This window comes from Nerophis ophidion, linkage group LG17, assembly GCF_033978795.1.
Source record: "Nerophis ophidion isolate RoL-2023_Sa linkage group LG17, RoL_Noph_v1.0, whole genome shotgun sequence".
In the NCBI taxonomy this organism is placed as follows: Eukaryota; Metazoa; Chordata; class Actinopteri; order Syngnathiformes; family Syngnathidae; genus Nerophis; species Nerophis ophidion.
In genome coordinates this window covers 41,998,869-42,021,976 of record NC_084627.1, presented here as the reverse complement: position 1 = coordinate 42,021,976, position 23,108 = coordinate 41,998,869, and the positions used below count along the sequence as shown (strand labels likewise).

Genomic DNA, 23,108 nt, shown 5'->3' with positions numbered 1-23,108 from the left:
GTACCTTCTCAAAAGACTTAATCTCATATTCCAGGATGATGCCGTTGGGTCGGTCCGGTTCGGCCCAGGAGAGTGTGATGCTGCTCTTCCCCGCATGACCTTTCCTCACCACACTCACTGGGGAAGGTGCTGCGCACACACACACACACACACACACACACACACACACACACACACACACACACAAGTTTAAGAGGCAGCAACAACTACAAGATGAAGAGTTGTTGCAGGTGACAGGTGTAGGAATGGTATAGGAACTGAAAATGGGAATCAATATCGGCGACTTGATTGTTTACCAACAACATCTCATTAGCTACGTGCACATGGACATATTTAATCGGGTTAAAAGACTAACCGGAATAAAAATGCTTGGTGTAAAGACGCCATTGGGAATATTCTGACCCGATTTCACACGTTCACATCAAAACTCCATTCCGACGGAGACGGGTGCTTTATGTTGATAGTCATCGGGATTGGAGTTCATGAAAACAATATTTCATAAATTTGGGTTAAAATGTGTCCTTTCTGCACATGTCTATGATGTCCGTATTCGGCCACTTGCCTTGACTCACATATGAACTTGAAATGTCATCCCATTTCTAACCCATATGGTTCAATATGACCTTTTGCACCCATTACAGCTGTAACTCTTCTGGGAAGGCTGTCCACAATGTTGCGGAGTGTGTTCATAAGGAATTATCCACCATTCTTCCAAAAGCGCATTGGTGAGGTCACCCACTGAAGGCCTGGCTCTCAGTCTCAGTTCTAATTCATCCCAAAAGTGTTCATTCAGGTTCAGGTCAGGACTCTGTGCAGGCCAGTCAAGTTCATCCACACCAGATTCTGTCATCCATGTCTTTGTGGACCTTGCTTTGTGCACTGGTGCACAGTCATGTTGGAAGAAGAAGGGGCCCGCTCCAAACTGTTCCCACTGGAACTAAAGGGCTAAGCCCACTCCTGAAAAACAACCCCACACCATAATTCCTCCTCCACCAAATTCGGCACAATGCAGTCCAAAATGGAGCGTTTTCCTGGCAACCTCCAATCCCAGACTGGTCCATCAGATTGCCAGATGGAAATGTGTTGTTCATCACTCCAGGTGGCTTCCTATGAGAGTTCCACGCTCCAAACAGCTTCAACTCTTCTGGGAAGGCTGTCCACAAGGTTGCGGAGTGTGTTTATAAGGAATTTTCCATCATTCTTCCAAAAGCACATTGATGAGGTCCCACACTGATGATGGTGGAAAAGGCCTGGCTCTCAGTCTCCGTTCTAATTCATCCCAAAGGTGTTAATTCAGGTTCAGGTCAGGACTCCGTGCAGGCCAGTCAAGTTCAGCCACACTAGACTCTGTCATCCATGTCTTTGTGGACCTTGCTTTGTGCACTGGTGCACAGTCATGTTGGAAGAGGAAGGGGGCCTGCTCCAAACTGTTCCCACTGGAACAAAAGGGCTAAACCTCCTCCTGACAAACAACCCCACACCATAATTTCTCCTCCACCAAATTCCACATTCGGCACAATGCAGTCCAAAATGGAGCACTCTCCTGGCAACCTCCAATCCAAAACTGGTCCATCAGATTGCAAAATGTAAAAGTGTGATTCATCACTCCAGGTGGCATTTTATGACAGTTCCACACTGGAAATAACTGAGAGCGGCCCATTCTTTCACAAATGTTTGTAGAAACAGTGTCCATTCCTAAGTGCTTAATTTGTTACACCCGTGGCCACACCCCTCCGACTTTCAGGTACGACTATATAATCTCACCAAAACACTAGTAACACCAGTAACCAGAATTATCCTAGTAAATGTGTCTAATAAAATCTGAATCGCTCCCACTGCCCTGTCTTTTTTTTTTTTTCCCTAGTCCTTCACTCTCACTATCCTCATCCCCAAATCGTTCAACCTCGCTCAAATTAATGGGGAAATCGTCGCTTTCTCGGTCCGAATCGCTCTCGCTGCAGGTGGCCATGATTGTAAACAATGTTCAGATGTGAGGAGCTCCACAACCCGTGACATCACGCGCACATCGTCTGCTACTTCCGGTACAGGCAAGGCTTTTTTATTAGCGACCAAAAGTTGCCAACTTTATCGTCGATGTTCTCTACTAAATCATTTCCGCAAAAATATGGCAATATCGCGAAATGATCAAGTATGACACATAGAATGGACCTGCTATCCCCGTTTAAATAGGAATATTTAATTTCAGTAGGCCTTTAAGCATATTCGCTTTGTTGCCATGGAAAATAGCAACATAACCCGGAGGCAATTTGGCTGAGTTCCGCTTAAGTGCTTGTTTGCCCGCCGAGTGTTTGAGCCGGCCGGTCACAAGGTGTCGAAATATAGCACCTTTTGATTTTAGGTGAAGCAATAACATTCCGTACCCGTTCTTTGATGCGTTCCTTACTTAAAACTGCTGACAAAGTTGCTTTACCTCATCCACTGACTGCCTTAATCTGAACTACTTTTGTATTTTTAAACGTGACAATATTTCCTCCATCATCGCTTGGTACTCAAGCTTGATTGTTTTCATGGCGCTGAGCTGCTTCATCCAATGAGAAGCTTTCTAGGCCAAGGCGGCTTCAGCTCCATGTTTTGGCACCACAGCCTAATTACAGCATCTTCAGCTATTCACTCAACGTTGGCAGGAAAGAGCAGGAGTGGAAGCAGGACTCCGTCAAGCTGCTGCTGGGCTTCTGGCGCTTCCTTGTTTGGAAGCACCACAAACAAGAAACGAGGACTAATCGGCCAACAAAACATCTAAAGAGCTCAACACAGAAGCTATTGAAAGAAATAAATATACACGTCACCAGCTTCCTAAAAGTACATCTTTTTGCAACATAACTAAAAAAGTTCTGGGCGGATTTTGATGAAACTTTCAGGAAATATCAGAAATGGAATAAAAAAAGAGGTGCTTAGATTTTGGGGATGATCCGGATTACTAGCTGGATTCAGGATCATTTAAAGGCCTACTGAAATTAGATGTTCTTATTTTAAACGGGGATAGCAGGTCCATTCTATGAGTCATACTTGATCATTTCGCGATATTGCCATATTTTTGCTGAAAGGATTTAGTAGAGAACATCGATGATAAAGTTCGTAACTTTTGGTCGCTAATAAAAAAGCTTTGCCTGTACCAGAAAACAAAACAAAAAACTAACTAACTAAATTCATTATTTTAGTAAAACAAAGTACAAACCCCGTTTCTATATGAGTTGGGAAATTGTGTTAGATGTAAATATAAACGGAATACAATGATTTTCAAATGTTTTTCAACCCATATTCAGTTGAATATGCTACAAAGACAACATATTTGATGTTTAAACTGATAAACATTGTTTTTTTTTTGCAAATAATCATTAACTGGTGGCAATAAATACTGATAAAGTTGAGGAATGCTCATCAAACACTTATTTGGAACATCCCACAGGTGTGCAGGCTAATTGGGAACAGGTGGGTGCCATGATTGGGTATAAAAGCAGCTTCCATGAAATACTAAGTAATTCACAAACAAGGATGGGGCGAGGGTCACCACTTTGTAAGCAAATTGTCAAACAGTTTTAGAACAACATTTCTCAACGAGCTATTGCAAGGAATTTAGGGATTTTACCATCTACGGTCCGTAAAATCATTAAAAAGTTCAGAGAATCTGGAGAAATCACTGCACGTAAGCCATGATATTAGGGACTTTTGATCCCTCAGGCGGTACTGCATCAAAAACCGACATCAGTGTGTAAGGGATATCACCACATGGGCTCAGGAACACTTCATAAAACCGCTGTCAGTAACGACAGTTGGTCGCTACATCTGTAAGTGCAAGTTAAAACTCTACTATGGAAAGCAAAACCCATTCATCAACAATATCCTGAAACGCCGTCGGCTTGGCTGGGCCCGAGCTCATCTAATATGGACTGATGCAAAGTGGAAAGGTGTTCTGTGATCTGACGAGTCCACATTTCAAATTACATTTGGAAACTGTGGACGTGGTGTCCTCCAGAACAAAGAGGAAAATAACCATTCGGATTGTTATAGGCGCAAAGTTCAAAAACCAGCATCTGTGATGGTATGGGGGTGTATTAGTGCCCAAGGCATGGGTAACTTACACATCTGTGAAGGCACCATCAATGCTGAATGGTCCATACAGGTTTTGGAGCAACATACTGTATGTTGTCATCCTAGCAATGTTATCATGGGCGCCCCTGCTTATTTCAGCAATACAGCGTGACTTCGTAAAAAAAGAGTGCCGGTACTTCCCTGGCCCGCCTGCAGTCCAGACCTGTCTCCCATGGAAAATGTGTGGCGCATTATTAAGCGTAAAATACGACAATGAAGACCCCGGACTGTTGAACGACTGAAGCTCTACATAAAACCAGAATGGGAAAGAATTCCACTTTCAAAGCTTCAACAATTAGTTTCCTCAGTTCCCAAACGTTTATTGAGTGTTGTTAAAAGAAAAGGTAATGTAACGCAGTGGTGAACATGCCCTTTCCCAACTACTTTGGCACGTGTTGCAGCCATGGAATTCTAAGTTAATTGTTATTTGCCCCAAAAAAATAAAGTTTATGAGTTTGAACATCAAATATCTTGTCTTTGTAGTGCATTCAACTGAATATGGGTTGAAAATGATTTGCAAATCATTGTATTCTGTTTATATTTGACATCTAACACAATTTCCCAACTCTTATGGAAACGGGGTTTGTATTTGTGTTGCAGTTGGGTTGCTACTTTTTGCTTAGTGGAAAACAACGCAAACAAAGTGTAACGCAAATCTGATAAGTATCAATCAGTCAGTTTGCTCACTAAACCCTAATCACCAAGACAAGGACTCTGGATGTAACAATAATGCATGATAGAGAATATTATTCACAATGTGAATAATATCTTGAAACATGACTTGGAAAGTTTTGATAAGGAATTTTGCAAATATTAAAAATTGATGGATCATTTGGAGTAACTTAGTAATATGTTCATTAATCATGCATTTGATAAAAATAGGATGAAAAGATAGAAATCCACCTGACTTTGCATAACATTGTTTTCACCATCTTTTTGTGAAATTTCAGGTTACAGACTAGTCTGCAAAGGTTCTTACCGTATTTCCTTGAATTGCCGCAGGGGCGCTAATTAATTAAAAGTCTCTTCTCACTCCGGCACTTACCAAAGGCATGCGGTAAAGGCAAACATGCGCTAATTATTTTAAAACCTCTTCTCACTCCGGCGCTTACCAAAGGCATGCGGTAAATTTAGGCCGGCGCTTATAAATTTGAGTGTGATGTAAGGATACCATCATGAAAAGCACATTTAATAATAATAAAAAAAAAAGTTATTATGATCTTACCTTTACTTATAAATGAAGTCTATGCGGAGCTCCTTCTGATCAAAAGCATCAATAACTTGTTTATTGAAGTCTTCCTTATCTTTCTTCCGTTTTAAAAGTCTCTCTGTCTCGAATGGAGATCTTCCTTTATTACCTCCTGCTTACATTGAAAGTCCAGTTTCGAAAATTGTTTTATTTTAGATATGTAATCCCCCATGTTAAAAGTGCAAGCGAGAGGAAAAAATAAACATTCGCTGCACACTCTTGCTGCTTGATGTCACTTCATTTTGCAGCCGAGTAGTCGCAAGAAGGATCACTAGCGCCCTCTACCACCAGGAGGCGGGAGTCATTTAATGACTCATATTTGACACACGCAGCTACGATATATTAATAAAACATAGCTGCTTACTGTTCTTATTAGCATATTCAATAGCTTGGACCTTAAATCCTACTGAATAGCTCTTAATCCTATTCCCTTTATGCGATTTCAAATTATTGAAATCAGCCTCCTCCATTTTGAAAATGATGACAGGTGAAGTGTCACTCGTGACGTGACGAGTTTGACCCGGTGGAAATTCTAGACATATGCTAATTATTTTGCGAAACGAGTTTGACCCGGCGGAAATTCGAGACATGCGTTAATAAAACTAATATTTTGCGAAACGAGTTTGACCCAGCGTTAATTCTAGTCAGGCGCATACTATATACCCGGCGGCAATTCAAAGAAATACGGTATTCCCATTTACAGTACAACTTCATATAACTAAATAAGTATGACATATAACTTTTTAGTCCCAGTTTGTCTAAAGATATTCAGACATTTCTATGTGTAACCAAGATTTTAAAGTCATGTATTCCAAAAGCTCTCAAGTCAAGTGAGCTAGCTTGAGTTAGTTAGCGTCCATCACTGCTGTAACACAAACTGTTGGCCCCGCTCTCAGGGGACTCTTGGACAGTCTCCCACACATCAAGAGGCTTTTAACCAAGCAAAATGCTCCCTCTGGCAACATTTTTACCGTGTGTGTGTGTGTGTGTGTGTGTGTGTGTGTGTGTGTGACACCCAACAACGTGTAGGTTTCAGTGGTCTCAGCAGGGAATAAATCATTGCTACAAACACAGTAACTGTATCCTGAGTAGATTCTTGCACAAAAGTCTTATCTGCCACATCTTAAAAGCCTGAAACCAGAAACCACGCAAACACACACACACACACACACACACACACACACACACACACACACACACAAAATCATCCATGTATCCTTTTTGGTATAAACTCAACTCGTCGTGTTTGGAGGAAGAAGAATACTGAGTTGCATCCCAAGAACACCATACCTACTGTGAAGCATGGGGATGGAAACATCATGCTTTGGGGCTGTTTTTCTGCTAAGGGGACAGGACGATTGATCCGTGTTAAGGAAAGAATGAATGGGGCCATGTATCGTGAGATTTTGAGCCAAAAACCTCCTTCCATCAGTGAGAGCTTTGAATGGTTGACCAAATACTTATTATCCACCATTATTTACAAATAAATTCTTTAAAATTCCTAGAATGTGAATTCCTGAATTTTTTTTCCTCATTCTGTCTCTCACAGTTGAAGTGTACCTATGATGAAAATTACAGACCTCTGTCATCATTTTAAGTGGGAGAACTTGCACAATCGGTGGCTGACTAAATACTTTTTTGCCCCACTGTATACTGTCACGTTCGGGTCACACGATGATGCGGGATTTTGTTCTCCCAGGGATGCAAAGGACGATTCGGACAGGACTTGCAGGTAAGGACTTGATTTAACGTAAAAAACAACAACACTGGTACAAAACAGACAGAAACAAACGAAGCTAAGGCTAACACTTAGCACTGACTAGGACAGCTAGCAGGGGCTAGGAGACGAGATTAAAGGGGAACATTATCACAATTCCAGAAGGGTTAAAACCAATAAAAATTAGTTCCCAGTGGCTTATTTTATTTTTCAAAGTTTTTTTTTTAATTTTACCCGTCATGGAATATTCAGAAAAAAGGATTTAAAGTGCCTGATTTTCGCTATCCTAAAAACCACCCGTCTATTTTCCTGTGACGTCACTACGTGAAGCCAATACAAACAAACATGGCAGATAGAACAGAAACATATAGCGACATTAGCTCGGATTCAGACTTGGATTTCAGCGGCTTAAGCGATTCAACAGATTACGCATGTATTGAAACGGATGGTTGGAGTGTGGAGGCAGATATCGAAAACGAAATTGAAGAAAAAACTGAAGCTATTGAGCCATATCACGACAGACAAAGGCAACGAGGACGAATTCGGCGATCGCCTTCTAACCAACGATTGCATCTTTTGACCACTGGAACAACTTGAATCCGTCGATTGGTAAGTGTTTGTTTGGCATTAAATGTGGGTGGAGGGAAAGGCTGGATGCAAATATAGCTACAAATGTACATACAGCTAGCCTAAATAGCATGTTAGCATCGATTAGCTGGTAGTCATGCCGTGACCAAATATGTCTGATTAGCTCATATGTCAATAACATCAACAAAACTCACCTTTGTGATTTTGTTGACTTTATCGTTGGAAATGCATCTGCTTTGAGTGTCGCACGATATCCACACATCTCTGTCGTAGCATCGCTGTCGTCCGTAAAATGTGCAGAACAAATGAGGGACTTTCGCATCTTTTGACCACTGGTGTACTTGAATCCGTCGATTGGTATGTGTTTGTTTGGCATTAAATGTGGGTGGAGGGAAAGGCTGGATGCAAATATAGCTACAAATGAGGCATAATGATGTAATATGTACATACAGCTAGCCTAAATAGCATGTTAGCATCGATTAGCATGCCGTGCTAATCGATGCACACTCCACGTAAGTCAACTTGAATCCGTCCCTGATCGTGTTGTTACACCCTCCAAGGTACGGAAAACAGTCGAAAAAATGGAAAATAACAGAGCTGATTTGACTTGGTGTGTGTAATGTCGCCAATTTCACCCATTTAGAGTTTGGAAATCGGTTAAAAAAACATGGTCTTTTTTCTGCAACATCAAGGTATATATTGACGCTTACATAGGTCTGGTGATAATGTTCCCCTTTAACTTACGTGGCAGTCGCATGATGCAAAACAAAGACACTAGACTGACTGACTGGCAAAGGCAGGCTTAAATAATAATCTCAATGATGATAAAAAAGTGTGCGTCAGGAACACAAGCGGCAAGTAAAAATGAGAAGTTGCTATGGTCACAAACTCAGAGGTGCATAAACAGGAACTAACATAAAAACACAAGTGACCCGAAAACCTAAACAGACTATGATTTGCCTGGTTTTTAGTAATGCTTAGGTCTATTAGCCTACTGTATTTTATTGTTGGATATCATGGTGGTGTTTCTTGAGGTGGTACTTTCTAAAAAAAAAAAAACTGAGCTACAGTATATTATTAGCTTCAATGCTAGGCAGTGATACTTTCTATTTTCATGAGTTTATGGATGTTTTCTTTTATGTATCTGTTACGATGTACAGGGGCATGAAAAAACACTATTTTGTGGCATTCCATAGTTGCAAACTTAACAAGAGAAATGTCCGTGTGGGGAGGTGTCGCGAGGAGGAAGAGAAGGGTGCCGGAAAAGAGGACAAGTGAGCGCTTTGGTGCAAGTGTGAAAGACGAAAGTGGAAAAGTAACACTTTTATTTTACCAACACTAGATAAGAAGCATCACACTTTTAATCCGTGCTGATAATGAGCTCCGGATCGTTCCGCAAGTTGCAAACATGACAAAGTTTCTGGAGCAACGTTGAAAAAAACAGACGTGGTGAAACACCTCAACTCTGACATAAAAACAACAAAAAAAATCTATACAGACCTTGAACTATTTAACTGTCTTTTATTACACTTGAACTTGGCAGCCAGAAAGATGATCAAAAGTGGAATGAGAGCGTGGGAAAAAGAGAACTCATCTCTTCTTCTTGCAACTCCACGTCTATCTCTGCTAGTTCATAGTAATGGAGTCTGCTCTGATGTACAAACCCTGTTTCCGTATGAGTTGGGAAATTGTGTTAGACGTAAATATAAAAAGAATACAATGCAAATCATTTTCAACCCATATTCAGTTGAATATGCAGCAAAAACAACATATTTAATGTTAAAACTGATAAACATTTTTTTGGTGTGTAAATAATCATTAACTTTAGAGTTTGATGCCAGCAACACGTGGGTCACCACTTTGTAAGCAAATTGTCGAACAGTTTTAGAACATTTCTCAACGAGCTATTGCTAGGAATTTAGAGATTTTACCATCTACGGTCTGTAAAATCATCAAAAGGTTCAGAGAATCTGGAGAAATCACTGCACATAAGCGATGATATTATGGACCTTTGATCCCTCAGGCGGTACTGCATCAAAAACCGACATCAGTGTGTAAAGGATATCACCACATGGGCTCAGGAACACTTCATAAAACCCCTGTCAGTAACTACAGTTGGTCGCTACATCTGTAAGTGCTAGTTAAAACTCTACTATGCAAAGCAAAACCCATTCATCAACAATACCCAGAAACACCGCCAGCTTCGCTGGGCCCGCGATCATCTATGATAGACCGATGCAAAGTGGAAAAGGGTTCTGTGGTCTGATGAGTCCACATTTCAAATTATATTTGGAAACTGTGGACATGGTGTCCTCCGGAACAAAGAGGAAAATAACCATTCGAATTGTTATAGGCGCAAAGTTCAAAAGCCAGCATCTGTGATGGTATGGGGGTGTATTAGTGCCCAAGGCATGGGTAACTTACACATCTGTGAAGGCACCATCAATGCTGAATGGTCCATACAGGTTTTGGAACAACATATGTTGTCATCCAAGCAACGTTATCATGGACGCCCCTGCTTATTTCAGCAAGACAATGCCAAGCCATGCGTTACAACAGCGTGGCTTCGTAGTAAAAGAGTGCGGGTACTTTCCTGGCCCTCCTGCAGTCCAGACATGTCTCCCATCAAAAAAGTGTGGTGCATTATGAAGCATAAAATATGACAGCGGAGACCCCAGACTGTTGAACGACTGAAGCTCTACATAAAACAAGAATGGGAAAGAATTCAACTTTCAAAGCTTTAACAAATAGTTTCCTCAGTTCCCAAATGTTTATTGAGTGTTGTTAAAAGAAAAGGTGATGTAACACAGTGGTGAACATGCCCTTTCCCAACTACTTTGGCACATGTTGCAGCCATGAAATTCTAAGTTAATTATTATTTGCAAAAAAAAAAATAAAGTTTATGAGTTTGAACATCAAATATGTTGTCTTTGTAGTGCATTCAACTGAATATGAGATGAAAATGATTTGCAAATCATTGTATTCCGTTTATATTTACATCTAACACAATTTCCCAACTCATATGGAAACGGGGTTTGTACATAATGACAAAATATATGAATTAATCAGAAGGTTCTCCCCTATTGAATTTTAATCTTAACCTGCTTTTTCTAGCTGGGCTACAAATCTCTTTCCTCTCTCACCTTTGACTGTTCTACTGTTCTGTATCCTCAGTACCGTTGGTACTTAGTCCTGCCCTTCAATTCCAGCAGCTATATCTCTCAGGAGTAGCTACACATTATTCGACAAGAGTTTTGCAACCACCTATTTCACTAACCCCTTCTCAAATCTGACACTTCTCACACTTCACATCTGCTCGGCCTCGGCCTATCAGACCCCCTACTGGCCTCATGTCTGCCTCCCCATGCAGGCAAAAACCCACATAGGTGCAGCACAGATGCTTGCAGGGCTGATCACAGACATCATCGCTTAATTACATCTCCGACGTGACGCAGAGGAGACGCGGGAGTCTGGGGATTGTTGAGGAAGACTAAAAATGCTGCAGCTTGGCTGCCTGAGAAAAAGTCATCAGAGTGGAGAAAGCCCAGGTGGAATGAAGGCAACATCTGGTACAGGTAAAACCAGTCCGACCACGCTCCACTCTTCATCAACGGCACAGCGGTGGAGATGGTAAGCAGCACCAAGTTCCTGGGGGTGCAGATCACTGACAGTATATCCTGGTCCCTACACACCGGAGCTCTTGAAAAAAGAGCTCAGCAGCACATGCACTTTTTGCGTCGGATAAAAAGAGCACAGCTCTCTCCCCCCATTCTCACAACATTCTACAAAGGCACTAAAGATAGCCTGCTGACCAACAGCATCTTTGTCTGGACTGGAGCCTGCAAAGCCTCGAACTGGAAGGGTGGTGAGGATGGCGGAAAAGATTATCAGGACTCCTCTTCCTCCTATCCAGGAGATCGCAAAAAGCCGCTGCCTGACCAGGGCTCAGAAAATCTGCAAAGACTCCTCCCACCCCCACCAAGGACTGTTTTCACGGCTGGACTCTAGGAAGAAGTTCAGCAGCCTCCGTAGCAGAACCTTCAGGTTCTGTAACAGCTTCTTCCCTCAGGCCGAAAGACTCTTGAACGCATCATAATTAAATTATTCCCTCAACTCCCCCCAAAATGGATTAACTCGCTGGAACAAAAAAGACAATTTAACATACATCTTATAACATACATCAAAAGATTATCAGGACTCCTCTTCCTCCTATGCAGGAGATCGCAAAAAGCCGCTGCCTGACCAAGGCTCAGAAAATCTGCAAAGACTCCACCCACCCCCACCAAGGACTGTTTTCACTGCTGGACTCTAGGAAGGGGTTCAGCAGCCTCCGTAGCAGAACCTCCAGGTTCTGTAACAGCTTCTTCCCTCAGGCCTAAAGACTTTTGAACGCATCATAATTAAATTATTCCCTCAACTCCCCCCAAAATGGATTAACTGGCTGGAATAAAAAAGACAATATAACATACATCTTATAACATACATCAAAAGATTATCAGGACTCCTCTTCCTCCTATCCAGGAGATCGCAAAAAGCCGCTGCCTGACCAGAACTCAGAAAATCTGCAAAGACTCCTCCCACCCCCACCAAGGACTGTTTTCACGGCTGGACTCTAGGAAGAGGTTCCGCAGCCTCCGTAACGGAACCTCCAGGTTCTGTAACAGCTTCTTCCCTCAGGCCGTAAGACTCTTGAACGCATCATAATTAAATTATTCCCTCAACTCCCCCCAAAATGGATTAACTCGCTGGAATAAAAAAGACAATATAACATACATCCATAAACCTGGATGCATATGCAAATGTGCAATGTATTTATCTGTATAGTAATCTATACAGACTCCTTCGAGTAGCTCCACCCATTCGGCAGATGACTTTATGAAGTTCTTTAATAAGAAAATTGAACTTATTAGAAAGGAGATTAAAGACAATGCGTCCCAGCTACAACGGGGTTATAGTAACACAGATACGATTGTATATACGGCGGATACTGCAAATATCCAAAATAGTTTCTCTCGTTTTGATGAAATAACATTAGAAGGATTGTTACAACGTGTAAATGGAATAAAACAAACAACATGTTTACTTGACCCACTTCCTGGGAAACTTATCAAGGAGCTTTTTGTATTATTAGGTCCATCAGTGCTAAATATTATAAACTTATCACTTTCCTCGGGCACTGTTCCCCTAGCATTCAAAAAAGCGGTTATTCATCCTCTCCTTAAAAGACCTAACCTCGATCCTGACCTCATGGTAAACTACCGACCGGTGTCTCACCTTCCCTTTATTTCGAAAATCCTCGAAAAAATTGTTGCAGAGCAGCTAAATGAGCACTTAGCGTTTAACAATCTATGTGAAACCTTTCAATCCGGTTTCAGGGCAAATCACTCGACTGAGACAGCCCTCGCAAAACTGACTAATGATCTATTGCTAACGATGGACTCTGATGCGTCATCTATGTTGCTGCTCCTCGATCTTAGCGCTGCTTTCGATACCGTCGATCATAATATTTTATTAGAGCGTATCAAAATACGAATTGGTATGTCAGACTCAGCCCTGTCATGGTTTAACTCTTATCTTACTGATAGGATGCAGTGCGTCTCCTATAACAGTGTGACCTCGGACTATGTTAAGGTAACGTGTGGAGTTCCCCAGGGTTCGGTCCTTGGCCCTGTACTCTTCAGCATCTACATGCTGCCGCTAGGTGACGTCATACGCAAATACGGTATTAGCTTTCACTGTTATGCTGATGACACCCAACTCTACATGCCCCTAAAGCTGACCAACACGCCGGACTGTAGTCAGTTGGAAGCGTGTCTTAATGAAATTAAACAATGGATATCCGCTAACTTTTTGCAACTTAATGCCAAAAAAAACGAAATGCTGATTATCGGTCCTGCTAGACACCGACCTCTATTTAATAATACAACTTTAACATTTGACAACCAAATAATAAAACAAGGTGACTCTGTAAAAAATCTGGGTATTATCTTCGACACAACTCTCTCCTTTGAGTCACACATTAAAAGCGTTACTAAAACGGCCTTCTTTCATCTCCGTAATATCGCTAAAATTCGCTCCATTTTGTCCACTAAAGACGCCGAGATCATTATCCATGCGTTTGTTACGTCTCGCCTCGACTACTGTAACGTATTATTTTCGGGTCTCCCCATGTCTAGCATTAAAAGATTACAGTTGGTACAAAATGCGGCTGCTAGACTTTTGACAAGAACAAGAAAGTTTGATCATATTACGCCTGTACTGGCTCACCTGCACTGGCTTCCTGTGCACTTAAGATGTGACTTTAAGGTTTTACTACTTACGTATAAAATACTACACGGTCTAGCTCCAGCCTATCTTGCCGATTGTATTGTACCGTATGTCCCGGCAAGAAATCTGCGTTCAAAAGACTCCGGCTTATTAGTGATTCCTAGAGCTCAAAAAAAGTCTGCGGGCTATAGAGCGTTTTCCGTTCGGGCTCCAGTACTCTGGAATGCCCTCCCGGTAACAGTTCGAGATGCTACCTCAGTAGAAGCATTTAAGTCTCATCTTAAAACTCATCTGTATACTCTAGCCTTTAAATAGACCTCCTTTTTAGACCAGTTGATCTGCCGCTTCTTTTCTTTCTCCTATGTCCCCCCCTCCCTTGTGGTCCGATGACCATGGATGAAGTACTCGCTGTCCAGAGTCGAGACCCAGGATGGACCGCTCGTCGGGACCCAGGATGGACCGCTGGCCTGTATCGGTTGGGGACATCTCTACGCTGCTGATCCGCCTCCGCTTGAGATGGTTTCCTGTGGACGGGACTCTCGGTGCTGTCTTGGATCCGCTTTGAACTGAACTCTCGCGGCTGTTTTGGAGCCACTATGGATTGAACTTTCACAGTATCATGTTAGACCCGCTCGACATCCATTGCTTTCGGTTCCCTAGGGCGGGGTTCTCATAGTCAGCATTGTCACTGGCGTCCCACTGGGTGTGAATTCTCCCTGCCCACTGGGTGTGAGCTTTCCTTGCCCTTTTGTGGGTTCTTCCGAGGATGTCGTAGTCGTAATGGTTTGTACAGTCCTTTGGGACATTTGTGATTTAGGGCTATATAAATAAACATTGATTGATTGATTGATTGATTGATGGAAATGCCACCTCTACCTCAAGGAACTGCTCACCCCCAAATCCTCCATACAGGCTAACCTCCTCCAACTTCCACGGACAAAGCTTCGCACAATGGGAGACCGGGCTTTCTGCTCCGCTGCTCCCAGTCTGGGGAATGCTCTCCCTGACCATCTGAGGGCACCTCAGACTGTGGATGCTTTTAAAAAAGGCTTAAAAACCCATCTTTTTAAAAAAGCCTTTCTCTAGACATGCATGCTGTTTCTATTTTTATATTTTATTTATTTTTATTATTACTATTTCTTACACTGTGGCACTTTGAGGTTGTTTGCTCAACGTAAAGTGCTTTTTACAAATAAACTCTATTATTATTATTATTATTATTATTATTATTGTCTCTGCATGCTTGATCTGAGTCAGTGATGGTTTGCTGGCATCGCAGTGCTCGTATCAGGGAATTGAGTTTCGGTATCGGATTGCGAGAAATGTGTTTTTCCACCGCTCCAAAAAATAAAACCTTCCCTAAGTCGCTAAATTATGAGAAAATAATGCACATTTTTCATGAAACCAACAAAAAAGCTTTGTTTTCCCCATTTAAATGCAAACACTAGTCTGATTATGCAAATAAAGAAATCAACTCGGGCCTCACCGCCACTCATAAAGTCCAGATCTGTGGTCAACACTAACAACAACCAGTATTGCACTCCGAGCATTTTTCTACGCACCAACACCGACAGTTTGTGTCCGCATTTAACCAGTGTGGTGGCAGCCATGGCCAAGGAGCAGAGACTTTGGCTGTCATGTGTAATCTAACGTAATCCCTAATCTCCAATTGGTCCACCGACTGGGTAACTGTAATCCCGCTACAAGTCCGAGGTGCAGGCGGCTGTAATCCACTCAGTCTGCTGACAGTCACGGTGACAGCAGGACTAAATGCCCATCAGCCCTTTTTCCCCTGTCAGGCAACCATCTGTCCAATTGACCATCTACGTATGTCGTCCACACCCATTCCCCACTATTACCACTTCCACCTTTTCCTGCGCGGATGTCCGCCATCTGTCAAGAAACAGGGACTTCATCGAAACGCCTTCACGACTCTTTTTAAATTCTTGCCCAGAGTTGAAGCTTTTATGCTCGTTTCTTATGCTCCCATTTCGTTACAAGCAAATAAAAAGGAAATATACTAGCATACAGTACATTGCTTGTTAACGCAAAACTGGGCTCCCTGAGCAAATGCTGCAGGAATTCTAACTTCTACTTGACACGAAGACAACAAAGCTGCTCATATTTTACAACTAGAGGGCGGTTATATGTCCAACATTAGTGGCATCGTTTTATTGTCCATTATGGCATTGCTGGCTTAGTCAATGCTACTTGCAAACAATAACATACTGTCAGCTATATGTCTGAAATATTACAACGTACAGTAGTGGTCAAAAAGTGTACATACACTTGTAAAGAACATCATGTCATGGCAGTCTAAGAGTTTCCAATCATTACTACTACTCTTATTTTTTTGTGATAGGGTGATTGGAGCACATACAGTGCGGCCAAAAGAGTATTTAGTCAGCCACTGATTGTGCAAATTCTCCCACTTGAAATGATGACAGAGGTCTGTAATTTTCATCATAGGTACACTTCAACTGTGAGAGACAGAATGTGAAAAAAAAATCCAGGAATACACTTTGTAGGAATTTTAAAGAATTTATTTGTAAATTATGGTGGAAAATAAGTATTTGGTCAACTATTCAAAGCTCTCACTGATGGAAGGAGGTTTTGGCTCAAAATCTCACGATACATGGCCCCATTCATTCTTTCCTTAACATGGATCAATCGTCCTGTCCTCTTAGCAAAAAAACAGCCCCGAAGCATGATGTTTCCACCCCCATGCTTCACAGTAGGTATGGTGTTCTTGGGATGCAACTCAGTATTCTTCTTCCTCCAAAAACGACGAGTTGAGTTTATACCAAAAAGTTCTATTTTGGTTTCATCTGACCACTTGACATTCTCCCAATCCTCTGCTGTATCATCCATGTATCCATTTTGGTTTAAACTCAAAACTTGTGACCGCAAACCACGCATCTCTATCAGGGACTAAAGAGAACTACTCACCAGCCTGGTTGGTGGTGACGTTGAGCGACACGTACTGCTTGCTGCGGTCCTGGGCCAGCTCCGACACGCCGTTGACGGCCTCCAGCAGGAAGCTGTAGTTGGTGTGTGACTGCAGGTCGCCCACCATCACGGAGGTGTTGGACAGGCCCACCTGGCGCGGGAGGAAGCGGACGTTGGGGCCGCACTCTTCCAGGCCCCTGTCGTCCGGCAAGACTCGCCTGCACAGGACGTTGTAGCGGACGTCCTTCCGACCGCCCGTCTCCGTGGGAACGGACCACTCCAGGAAGACGCTGGTCTCGTTGACGTTGGAGATGGCGTTCCGAGGTGCGGACGGAGGTCCTGAGTGAGTTAATGATGAACAGCATTAATGATAACCATGAGTGAGGTAATGATAAACAGCATTAATGTTAACCATTGTTAGGATAGGGATGTCGCGATCCAGGTTTTTGCACTTCCGATCCGATACCGATACTGGCCTATCCGAGCGTGCCATCCATCCATCCATCCATCTTCTTCTGCTTATCCGAGGTCGGGTCGCGGGGGCAACAGCCTAAGCAGGGAAACCCAGACTTCCCTCTCCCCAGCCACTTCGTCTAGCTCTTCCCGGGGGATCCCGAGGCGTTCCCAGGACAGCCGAGAGACATAGTCTTCCTAACGTGTCCTGGGTCTTCCCCGTGGCCTCCTACCGGTTGGACGTGCCCTAAACACCTCCCTAGGGAGGCGTTCGGGTGGCATCCTGACCAGATGCCCGAACCACCTCATCTGGCTCCTCTCCATGTGAAGGAGCAGCGCTTTACTTTGAGTTCCTCCGGATGGCAGAGCTTCTCACCCTATCTCTAAGGGAGAACCCCGCCACACGGCGGAGGAAACTCATTTCGGCCGCTTGTACCCGTGATCTTATTCTTTCGGTCATGACCCAAAGCTCATGACCATAGGTGAGGATGGGAACGTAGAACAACCGGTAAATTGAGAGCTTTGCCTTCCGGATCAGCTCCTTCTTCACCACAACGGATCGGTACAACGTCCGCAATACTGAAGACGCCGCACCGATCCGCCTGTCGATCTCACGATCCACTCTTCCCCCACTTGTGAACAAGACTCTCAGGTACTTGAACTCCTCCACTTGGGGCAGGGTCCTCCTCCTCAACCCGGAGATGGCACTCCACCCTTTTGGGAAATTGTGTTGGATGTAAATATAAATGGAATACAATGATTTGCAAATCCTTTTCAACCCATATTCAACTGAATGCGCTACAAAGACAAGATATTTCATGTTCAAACTCATAAACTTCATTTTTTTTTGCAAATAATAATTAACTCATCGACGATAAAGTTCTCAACTTTTGGTCGCTAATAAAAAAGCCTTGCCTTTACCGGAAGTAGCAGACGATGACGTCACCGGCGTGAGGGCTCCTCACATCCTCACATTGTTTATAATGTGAGCCTCCAGCAGCAAGAGCTATTCGGACCCAGAAAGCGACAATTTCCCCATTAATTTGAGCGAGGATTAAAGATTCATGGATGAGGGATATTGATAGTGAAGGACTAGAAAAAAATAGAAAAATAAAGTTTAAAAAAAAGGCGATTGCATTGGGAACGATTCAGATGTTTTTAGACACATTTACTAGGATCATTCTGGGAAATCCCTTATCTTTCTATTGTGTTGCTAGTGTTTTAGTGAGTTTAAATAGTACCTGATTGTCGGAGGGGTGTGTCCACCGGTGTGTTGACGCCAGAGTCTCTGAGGAAAGTCACGGCAGCTGCATGGACAACCGCAAGCTCCGCTGATCTCCGGTAAGAGCCGACTTTTTACCACAATTTTCTCACCGAACGCTGCCGGTTGACAAGAGGTCGGGATCATGTTCGCTTGACTGCTCCGATCCATAGTAATGCTTCACCTCCGGGAATTTTAAACAAGGAAACACCGTGTGTTTATGTGGCTAAGGCTAAAGCTTCCCACCTCCATCTTTCTACTTTGACTCCTCCATTATTAATTCAACAAATTGCAAAAGATTTAGCAACACAGTTGTCCAGAACACTGTGTAATTGCGCGATGAAAATAGACCACTTTTAGCCGCAAGTGGTGCTGGCTAATATGTCCCCTCCAAACAATAACGTCACAAACACGCTTCATCATTCCGCAATGTTTTCGACAGGAAACTCCGCGGGAAATTTTATAATTGTAATTTAGTAAACTAAACCACATGTATTGGCATGTGTTGCAATGTTAATATTGCATAATTGATATATAAACTACCAGACTGTGTGGTCGGTAGTAGCGGGTTTCAGTAGGGCTTTAAAAATATCACTTTCATCATCTCGTGGAATACAATAATACAATGCTTGTGTCTGCAGTGATCACTTTGTAAAAAGTGTGTTTGAACATTTGATTCAATCGAGTATATTCTCTACAATATTAATAGTGTTTGAGAGCAGAACTAAACATCAAGAAAGGACAAGAGACCACAATAGTTTGTGTTTTGTTGGGGTTGCTATGCTTAAATATAACTACAAACGTCATGTTAAGTCCATGTAATAAATAATGTGATTGTTGGTCCAAGCCACCTTATTTTTGTTCTCCATTTTCATAACAAAAACTAAAGGCTTAGTTGTTGTTGTGCAGTGTTTTATTCGACACAGATGACCACATTACAGCGTCTTTGGGGATATTTATTAGCATCAAAAAAATAGCCTTAATAGTAATAATAAAGTAGATGAATAAATCTCAGCAGCATAAACTGAATCTTGACTTTGCTAGCAAACATTGCTGAACAACATCTGCAGCTAAATAATGAGACAAAATAAACTTCACACATAAAAACAATTGCAGACATGAATTGTAAATGGGACTAATATTTATAGCAGCAAATCAACTGCAAACAAACGTATCCTTTTTCTCACTAGCATAAAACTCACAACCGCACTCATAATATCAAATATGTTACTTAGCGATGCACGAAGATATCCAACTTTGTCTTTCACCGACTAATGTTTAATTTGTAGAGTAGATCGTGAGATCGACAGGCGGATCGGTGCGGCGTCTACAGTAATGCGGACGTTGTATCGATCCGTTGTGGTGAAGAAGGAGCTGAGCCGGAAGGCAAAGCTCTCAATTTACCGGTCGATCTACGTTCCCATCCTCACCTATGGTCATGAGCTCTGGGTCATGACCGAAAGGATAAGATCACGGGTACAAGCGGCCGAAATGAGTTTGGGTCTCTCCCTTAGAGATAGGGTGAGAAGCTCGGCCATCCGGGAGGAACTCAAAGTAAAGCCGCTGCTCCTTCACATCGAGAGGAGCCAGATGAGGTGGTTCGGGCATCTGGTCAGGATGCCACCCGAACGCCTCCCTCGGGAGGTGTTTAGGGCACGTCCAGCTGGTAGGAGGCCACGGGGAAGACCCAGGACACGTTGGGAAGACTATGTCTCCCGGCTGGCCTGGGAACGCCTCGTGATCCCCCGGGAAGAGCTAGACGAAGTGGCTGGAGATAGGGAAGTCTGGGCTTCCCTGCTTAGGCTGCTGCCCCCGCGACCCGACCTCGGATAAGCGGAAGATGATGGATGGATGGACAATTTCCCAACTCATATGGAAACGGGGTTTGTATTTTGTGGGATTTTCCAACTTTGACCACGGCGTCAGTTTCTATGTAAAGTGGGACTTTCCATATAGCAAAATGATTAACAACCCCTCTTCTTCTCACACGAGATCCACCCAGGACTGGGACCGCATGATGCCGTCGTCCACCCGGCCTGATCGTAAAGGTTCAACTTTCCTTGAAATGTGCAGCTTCGTCTTACGTGTGCAGGCCATATTGGGAGGATCCGAGTCGATCTTGTAGAATCCGTCCTCGCAGCTGCATGAAGTGGCTCCTGAGTGGCGGGCCGCACTGTGGGGAGGACATTTGCTGCAAGCCAAAGAGTCCAGCAGCGAGCGGTAAAAGCCCGCTTTGCAAGCTGAAAGACACAGAGGGCGCGTGAAGTGAGAGGAGCAGATGTGGGAGAAAAGACAAGATAGTGACTTTGCCACAAAAAGCAGGTCACAGTGGGAGCTTTGATGTTATCACAAATACCAACTGCAGCAATAAAAGACAAATAAAACATATTTGTCTTCTGCTTTGATGTCAGGATCCCTCCGGAGATTACTCTCGTCTCCTCATACTTCATCTTAAGAACAATTTCCGGGCCTTTCCTTCTGTGTTTTATCACAGGACACGGCAGGCCCGTCAGATGTTGACATTCAAGCACACTTTTTAAAATTCAAATCAACGCGCTTCTCTTTTCTTGCACGCTATATGTAGCTGAGATAGGCGCCAGCGCCCCCCGCGACCCCAAAAGGGAATAAGCGGTAAAAAATGGATGGATATATTGATGATGGCACTGCCTGCTGCCGGCTGGCAAACCACTTGTTGTATGCGCGATTTTGATGGACGACTACGCTTCACTCATCTGCCAACACACGCACACACCTTCTTGTATTTGTTACCTTCCCAAATATACAAAAAAGCTTGCTGTTAAAAATTAGTGTTTTTTTTTCGTTAGAAAAACATAGAATTTTAGCAGCATTATAACAAAAGTCGTAATTTTACACAACCCAAGTTAAAATCTTACAACAAAAACTGAACATTTGTGCAATATTATGATAAAAGTTGGAATTTTAATCAACAACAGTAACAATTTTACAAGAGAAGCTAAAAATGTTGGCAATTTTATGTAAAGAGTCCGTCAGAGTTAGTTGGTAACAAACCCCGAGATGCAGAGAAGGAGGCAGGCATTGAGTAAGAAAACATGGTTTTGATTTAAACACTAAAACAAAGGGTACAAACAAAAAGTGCGCACGAGGCGGATAACAAACTTGGCTATGAACAAATAAACTTGGAAGCAGGGAACAAAAGCCAGTAAGCTACAAACCGCTACTAAATATAGCTTACCGCAACGGTGCATTGACAAGACAAGTAGCAACGACAATAATCCAGCCCAGACTGGATGTTAAGGCAGGTTAAAATAGGAGCGGGCTGATTGACACCAGGTGTGGCCAGGTGCCAATCAGCCACAGCTGAGGGGAAACAGCGCTCAGGGAGAAACACGGCTGGGACGGCGTGGCGCGGTTGGGAAAGTGGCCGTCCCAGCAACCTGAGGGTTCCTGGTTCAATCCCCACCTTCTACCAACCTCGTCACGTCTGTTGTGTCCTTGAGCAAGACACTTCACCCTTGCTCCTGATGGTTCGTGGTTAGGGCCTTGCATGACAGCTCCCGCCATCAGTGTGTGAATGGGTGAATGTGGAAATAGTGTCAAAGCGCTTTGAGTACCTTGAAGGTAGAAAAGCGCTATACAAGTATAACCCATTTACACAGGAAACAGACAAAATAAGAGCGCTGACAGGAAATACTACACACACACACACACACACACACACACACACACACACACACACACACACACACACACACACACACAGAGGAAACAAAGACAAATGCAGAGGAAAAAAAACAAACATAACCAAACTGTCAGGGACGAACCTGACAGAGTCGCAATTTTACTCTACAAAATTCACAATTCTATAAGAAAACTTTACAATTTTGGCAACATTATAATATTTGGAATTTGACTTGGCAAAATTATGACAACTGCGATGAGGTGGCGACTTGTCCAGGATGTACCCCGCCTTCCGCCCGATTGTAGCTGAGATAGACGCCAGCGCCCCCTGCGACCCCAAAAGGGAATAAGCGGTAGGAAATGGATGGATGGAAAATGATGACAAAAGTCATCATTTCACTCAAAAAATGTCAGTATTATACAAGAACATCAAAAACAATTGGCAATATTGTGATAAAAGTCAGAAATGTATATGACAAATGTCAACATTTTGCAGTAAAAAGCAATCATTTTACGTTTCAAAAAATTAAAGTTTTATGTAAAAAAAAAAAAAAGGAATAATTTTACGAGACAATAATGCAATATTACAGAAACAAAAAGAATATGAGAAATTGTTCCCAATTTTATAAGAATAAAGTCGACAAATTGTGAGGAAAAGGCTAATTTTAGTTCATTTTTTTAAAACTTTTTGTTTGAAATTGGTTTTTAATCTTCATTGTTTACTTCAAGTTATTACAGTATGTCTCTCTATATACATATATATATATATATATATTTAAAAAAAAAAAAGGCCAAAGGAGGCGCATTTAAATTTCTTACATAAACTTGTTATTTCATATGTTGACAAGAGGGGG

At 42.7% G+C, this 23,108-nt stretch overlaps 1 protein-coding gene across 1 annotated transcript in view; it reads right to left on the bottom strand.

Moving 5' to 3' along the window:
• LOC133536451 (ephrin type-A receptor 5) overlaps positions 1 to 23,108 on the bottom strand; it is a 195,293-nt gene that overhangs the window by 63,992 nt on the left and 108,193 nt on the right. The window contains exons 4-6 of the mRNA XM_061876979.1: positions 20,679 to 20,834; positions 16,881 to 17,219; positions 5 to 129 (exon numbers count right to left, since the gene is read on the bottom strand). Coding sequence (XP_061732963.1) covers positions 5 to 129; positions 16,881 to 17,219; positions 20,679 to 20,834 — 620 coding nt within the window. The remainder of the gene's footprint in view (positions 1 to 4; positions 130 to 16,880; positions 17,220 to 20,678; positions 20,835 to 23,108) is intronic.